This window comes from Ascaphus truei, unplaced genomic scaffold (genome assembly GCF_040206685.1).
Source record: "Ascaphus truei isolate aAscTru1 unplaced genomic scaffold, aAscTru1.hap1 HAP1_SCAFFOLD_859, whole genome shotgun sequence".
In the NCBI taxonomy this organism is placed as follows: Eukaryota; Metazoa; Chordata; class Amphibia; order Anura; family Ascaphidae; genus Ascaphus; species Ascaphus truei.
In genome coordinates this window covers 9,597-15,553 of record NW_027457197.1, presented here as the reverse complement: position 1 = coordinate 15,553, position 5,957 = coordinate 9,597, and the positions used below count along the sequence as shown (strand labels likewise).

The window sequence follows — 5,957 nt, the reverse complement described above, 5'->3', positions numbered from 1 at the left end:
CCACCTGTATCTCTTTTAACCTGCTCAATCACCAAAGGGAGCCTATTATGGAGCAGTATTGCTACTCCTCTCTTTTTAGCATTAGTTGAGGAGGAGAGATAACACTGCCTGAACTGTTTGTCAAAATATTTCGGGTAAATTGAATTGCTGAAATGTTTTTTTTGTAGTAGGATAATGTCTGCCTTCTTCCTCTTATAGTCCGTCAAAGCCAAACACATTTTGCCCAGATTATTGAGGCCTTTAACATTATGTGATGTAACAGTTATAAACATTTGAGAATTTGGTTAGTTTTGCTAAACACTGCTGCCCCACAGACAAGACCGCAGAGGAGCATCGACGACCAACGAAGATTTCTAGATTTCTTTCTGACCCCTTTGACCTTTGAGATAAACTAGGGGGGTGGGGTTGAGGGGGGGGGGGGGGGGCTGGGGAAGACCAAACAAACGGATAGGGTGGGGTAACAAAAAAAAATTCCGATAGGGTCCAGTATGGTCATATTTGACCTAGACTCTTCTGGTGGTTTGAGTTCCACTGGACTCTGACAGAAAAGAGTGCTGAGGACACTCAGAGTCCCAAGGGTCTCGTTGGTGTCACAGGTAAATCCCACTTCTCCTAGAAACTGTGGCATGGGAACAACCCGGGAAGAGCAGCTCCCACTCCTTCCCCAGCAAAACATCTAAAATAAAATACATCAAAACAGCAATCATACATTTCAAAACCTGATGACATCATAAGACAATATTTCTACAACCTTTTGCGTCGACTAATTTAACAGATTGTTTTAGCAGGTAATATCCATCTGTGTCTATCCCATGTTCTGCGCAAAGGACTTTCCTATGTTATACCTACAAACCCCCCATTATTGCTGTTCTCTATGCTTCTTTGTCATCCTCAGATGTTTCATATTCCCCCACTTCACTAATCCTATAGATTTTGCTCCTCTTACAATATGTCTAATTCAAGGGGAATATTTTCTGTGCCCCTGCCTCTACGTCTCAATAAAAACTGATGCATGACCAAATAACTTATCCTTACCTACTAACCTTTAAACTATTTCCATTCAACCCTTAGTGTAACATAGGGGAAAGTCCACCTATACCTGACTCCATTTTCACTGAGGAGTTTAGTGACGGGTTGTAGTTTGTGACGTCTATCTAGTGTAGTAGACAATAGATTTTGAAAGATTTGTAGATTTATTCCTTCAAATGAATTAGTAGGAGAATTTCATGTAATTTGACAAAGCTTCTTTTATTTTGTAATAATGAAAACGCATTATGACATCTCTGGCTGACTCCTCCGGTTGCGGCTTTGCATGTAAGGCTCTATGGCAACGATCCAGCTGCAACTCAGCCTCAGACTTATCTGGGAGAACAGATGACAGACATCTTGAAATGTAATCCTCTATATCTGTGACCTTATCCTCATATTGTTCCTCCTATCCATGTTTTCAGCATCCTCGTCTGTCTGTGATGCCTGCTAACTGTGTCTTAAGGTAGGTAGTAGTGGTCTTCTCATTTTTGAGTATCGCTTTTATTGTGGAGTCCATTTTCCTCTCCAGCTCATCAGTCCGGTCCCCAATATGGGTTTTGTCCTTTCTTAGTTCCTGCATCTCTGATTGGAACAGGGATTTTAGATCGTTAAACAGTTTTTTCAGATCGTTCTTAAGATCACTCTTTGTGATCAGATCCCTCTCCCCACTTTCACTTCTCTCTCTCCTTGAATCCCTCTCTGAGTCGGAGCCATAACTGGATGTCGGTGCTGTTACTTTTCCCGCTCGCACCATTTCAGTGTTAAGAGAAAAAAAGTTTTCAAACCCACCGATGTCTCTCTATTTTTAGACCTTGTTGTCATCCTCGGGTTACCAGGGGTTCTGTCCTGTGTCTTATTTGTGTTTGTATTCGTTTTTATTGCTGTCTTGGTGCTTTCTAATGCTGGGTAATGGCAGAGCTTCAAAACTTAGCTGCCATACCCGCTGCTGCTGCACCTTCAATTCTGTGTTTAATGGTATTTTGTATATTTTCACATTACCAGTTAGAGGGAGACTTCCCTAAGTGAAATATCTTGTGTTTGAAAAGATTTGATTTCTTACGGAAGCTTTTCTCACATTCAGAGCAGTTATAAGGCTTCACCCCTGTGTGGATTATTTGGTGTGTAACAAGATTTGATTTCATACTGAAGTTTTTCCCACATTCAGAGCAGTTATAAGGCTTTACCCCTGTGTGGATTCTTTGGTGTATAACAAGATATGATTTCTGATTGAAGCTTTTCTCACATTCAGAGCAGTTGTAAGGTTTCACCCCTGTGTGGATTCTTTTATGTTTAACAAGATTTGATTTCTGACTGAAACTTTTCTCACATTCAGAGCATTTATAGGGTTTTACCCCTGTGTGGATTCTTTGATGTGTAACAAGACTTGATTTCTGATTGAAGCTTTTCTCACATTCAGAGCAGTCATAGATTCTCACCCTTGTGTGGATTCTTTGGTGCATAAGAAAACTTGATTCATCACTGAAGCTTTTCCCGCAGTCAGAGCAGTTATAAGGCTTCACCACTGCGTGAACTCTCTGGTGTGTAACAAGACTTGATTTATGACTGAAGCTTTTCTCACATTCAGAGCAGTTATAGGGTCGCTCCCCTGTGTGGATTCTTTGGTGTACAACAAGATATGATTTATTACTGAAGCTTTTCTCACATTCAGAGCAGTTATAGGGTCTCACCCCTGTGTGGATTCTGTAGTGTGTAACAAGACTTGATTTCTGACTGAAGCTTTCCCCACAATCAGAGCAGGTATATGGTCTCACCCCTCTGTGAACTCTTTGATGTGTAACAAGACTTGATTTCCGATTGAAGCTTTTCCCGCATTCAGAGCAGATATAGGGTGTCTCCCCTGTGTGGATTATTTGGTGTGTAACAAGACTTGATTTCTGAGTGAAGCTTTTCCCACAATCAGAGCAGTTATAGGGTCTCATCCCTGTGTGGATTATTTGGTGTGTAACAAGATGTGAATTCTGATTAAAGCTTTTCCCACATTCAGAGCAGTTATAAGGTCTCGCCCCTGTATGGATTCGTTGGTGTGCAACAAGATGTGAATTCTGTTTGAAGCCTTTCCCACAGTCAGAGCAGTTATAGGATTTCATGCTTGTCCTCTTAAAACCCTCCATTTGTCTTGTCTGGTATTGTGGTGTCTGCAAGTTTACTAAAATGCTGTTGATGTATAGGAACGCTTTGCTGAATTTCTTGTAATCTTGTTCCAATTCTCATACAGGCTTATGCAATGTTGAAGTACTTAGAACATATTTCCATTATCACCTCGTGTAATATACGGTGTTTGGGACATATCTTACATTGCTTCTTGTTCACAGATCAGTTGTATCTTCAGCATACATCTATGGTGAGAAAATGTATTAATGTAACATTGCAATGACAATGTAGATTTGGATGAGAAAGACATGTTCATTGAGTTCAACCTGTAACCAAAATTCTACTTGTTCAAGAAATTGAATATAATTAAAGTTACATTGTTATATAAGTTATATTTACATTCACCCAGAGGAAGGCAAAGAAACACCCCAGTGAATCATGTTACAATTATGTCTCATAAGTGGAAATAAATATTTCCTCCTCACTCCTGTAATGGAAATCACATTACTCCCTGCATCAATGTTCTTCATATATTGTTCTGTAGGTATGACTTATTACAAAGTGAGCACATACAGTAGTAATAGTGGCACACAGGTCCGGCTAGCCATTGGAATCCCATGACTATCTGACCACTAACATCTACAAATGATTAAATACGAAGCTTACACTAGACTAACTGGGCTCATTACCTAAAATAAGAACAGACGTTCGCCAGAGGGGCCTATTTGCTAAACTTCGATAAGTGACTTATAGTACTATAAATGCCCTTATCGTGCTTTTTATAGTGCTATAACATTCAGGCAAAAACAAGTCGTGCAATAATCCAAAAAATGCCAGAAACTGCTATTCCCTAAACTCCGATATGTTTATAGTACTATAAAATCTTGCAATCTTTTCTCGACAGCTAAAGGCCGGCGCTAAAGGAATTGCAAGATGCATAACAAGGAGTTGCTTTTAGTTTTACTGCACAGGATTAATACCGGAGGTCAGCGGGGACCCCCTGGAGACGCGCATAGGTCTGTGGGTCTCCACTGGACTCCGGTATCAATGCTGTGCAGAAAAACTAAACTTGCAGCCAGTTTCATTAGCTAACTGCTAAGGTAATGAAATGGTTAAATAGCAGGCACTGATTAGTCAATGGTACAATGGTACAGTTGATGGGGGAAGCTTGTAGTTGCCCTAGGGAGGGTATTAAGGCCTTGCAGGAGGGTGGCAGTAGACATTAACCTCTTCATTACCTTAGCGGTCACAACCGCTAAGGTAATGAATGGGTTAACCCTTCGCGCTACCCTCCCACAAGGCCTAAACACTCATCCCAGGACATCTACCACCTTCACCCACCCCCTGTACCAACACCACCACCGACAGGAATGGGTAAAAGTGCTATTAACCAAAGATGGCTAATATTGCTTTCCCCCATTAAAAAACCATTACAGTGCAATACATAAATACATCTTCCCCTACCCCAACTTAATTTTTTTTTTCTTTCAAAGGATGTGACATTAAAAAAAAAAAAAAATACACTTTCACATGGTACACCAGCAAATAGGATTGGGGGTGTACCATTTGACACTCAAATGTGATGTCACAGGCTGTCTCGTCTCATTTGAAGCCAAGACGACGACGGGACAACATCTGCCCCATTGGATTACAAATAAAGAAGAAAAGAACTTACCAGAAGACCATCGGCTGTTGAGGAGCATTGCCTCGAGGATCAGCAGGTCCCTGGTGTAATATGTCATGTGTTGTTGTTGTTCACTGAGGTTGTATTTACCTAATTTTAAGACCTGCTAAGGAACAGTTGATTGTTATTATGTCCCGATATGTAAAACCATAGAATTCAAAGAGGGTGTACTTTCTTTTTCACACCACTGTATTGCAGTAGGTTGTTTTTTAATAAATAGCTTAAAAGTTCTACTGTCTCATTCTCAATTATCATTGGACACTATATGTAAGCAGCATAGAGGATCCAGAAGTTACCTAATTGGTTAAAAGATTATAATCAAGAACATCTCTGTTATAACCCAGTCCAAGTCTCTACAGTGTTCCTGAACAATTCAATTGAACGAAGTTCTAATATCCTCTATGTATTGTAAGTGCATTATTTAGCACTCACTAATATTATCATTTATAGACATACTACTACTATAATACTATGTTTTTTCTCCCCGTCACCCTTCTTTTTTTCTTTCTTTTCCACCTTCTCCACGTCTCTCTCCCAATTCCCTGCGTCTCTCTCCCCCCATTCCCTGCGTCTCTCTCTCCATGCTGTCTCGCTGTCTGCCTCCAGTGCCTCTCTCTTCTCCGTGCCCCTCTCTCTCCCCCTTCCCCACTCCGCTCCCCCCTCTCCCCGTGCACCCCTTCTCTCCCCCCGTGCACCCCTTCTCTCCCCCCGTGCCCCCCCTCTCCCCCCGTGCCCCCTCTCCCCCCGTGCCCCCTCTCTCCCCCCGTGCCCCCCTCCCCCGTGCTCCCTATGCCCCCCCCCGTGCTACCCCCCTCGTGGCCCTCTCTCTCTCTCCCCCCCGTGGCCCTCTCTCTCTCTCCCCCATGGCCCTCTCTCCCCGTGGCCCTCTCTCTCTCCCCCGTGGCACTCTCTCTCTCTCCCCCCCGTGGCCCTCTCTCTCCCTGTGGCCCTCTCTCTCTCCTCCCGTGGCTCTCTCTCCCGCCCCCTTTCCCCCCGTGCTCCTCTCTCTCCCCCGTACCTTTCTCTCCCGCCCCCTCTGTGCCTCTCTCCCATTTCCCTCTCTCTCCCGCCCCCCCTCTGTGCCCCTCTCTCCCGCCCCCCTCTGTGCCCCTCACTCCCACCCCCCCTCTGT

The 5,957-nt window shown here is 43.2% G+C and overlaps 1 protein-coding gene across 1 annotated transcript; it reads right to left on the bottom strand.

Annotated features, from left to right (window-relative positions):
- Positions 1 to 703: 703 nt before the first annotated feature.
- Positions 704 to 4,933, bottom strand: LOC142486424 (uncharacterized). Its single transcript, XM_075585013.1, has 2 exons — positions 4,817 to 4,933; positions 704 to 3,386 (listed from the first exon to the last, which is right to left on the bottom strand). Exon 2 carries the CDS (start codon positions 3,159 to 3,161, stop codon positions 2,025 to 2,027), a length of 1,137 nt encoding a protein of 378 aa, XP_075441128.1. The 5' UTR covers positions 3,162 to 3,386; positions 4,817 to 4,933; the 3' UTR covers positions 704 to 2,024.
- Positions 4,934 to 5,957: the final 1,024 nt, after the last annotated feature.

What these genes read in the sequence shown, in the direction of transcription:
- LOC142486424 (XM_075585013.1), bottom strand. Translation starts at nt 3,161, where the DNA reads ATGGAGGGTTTTAAGAGGACAAGCATGAAATCCTATAACTGCTCTGAC.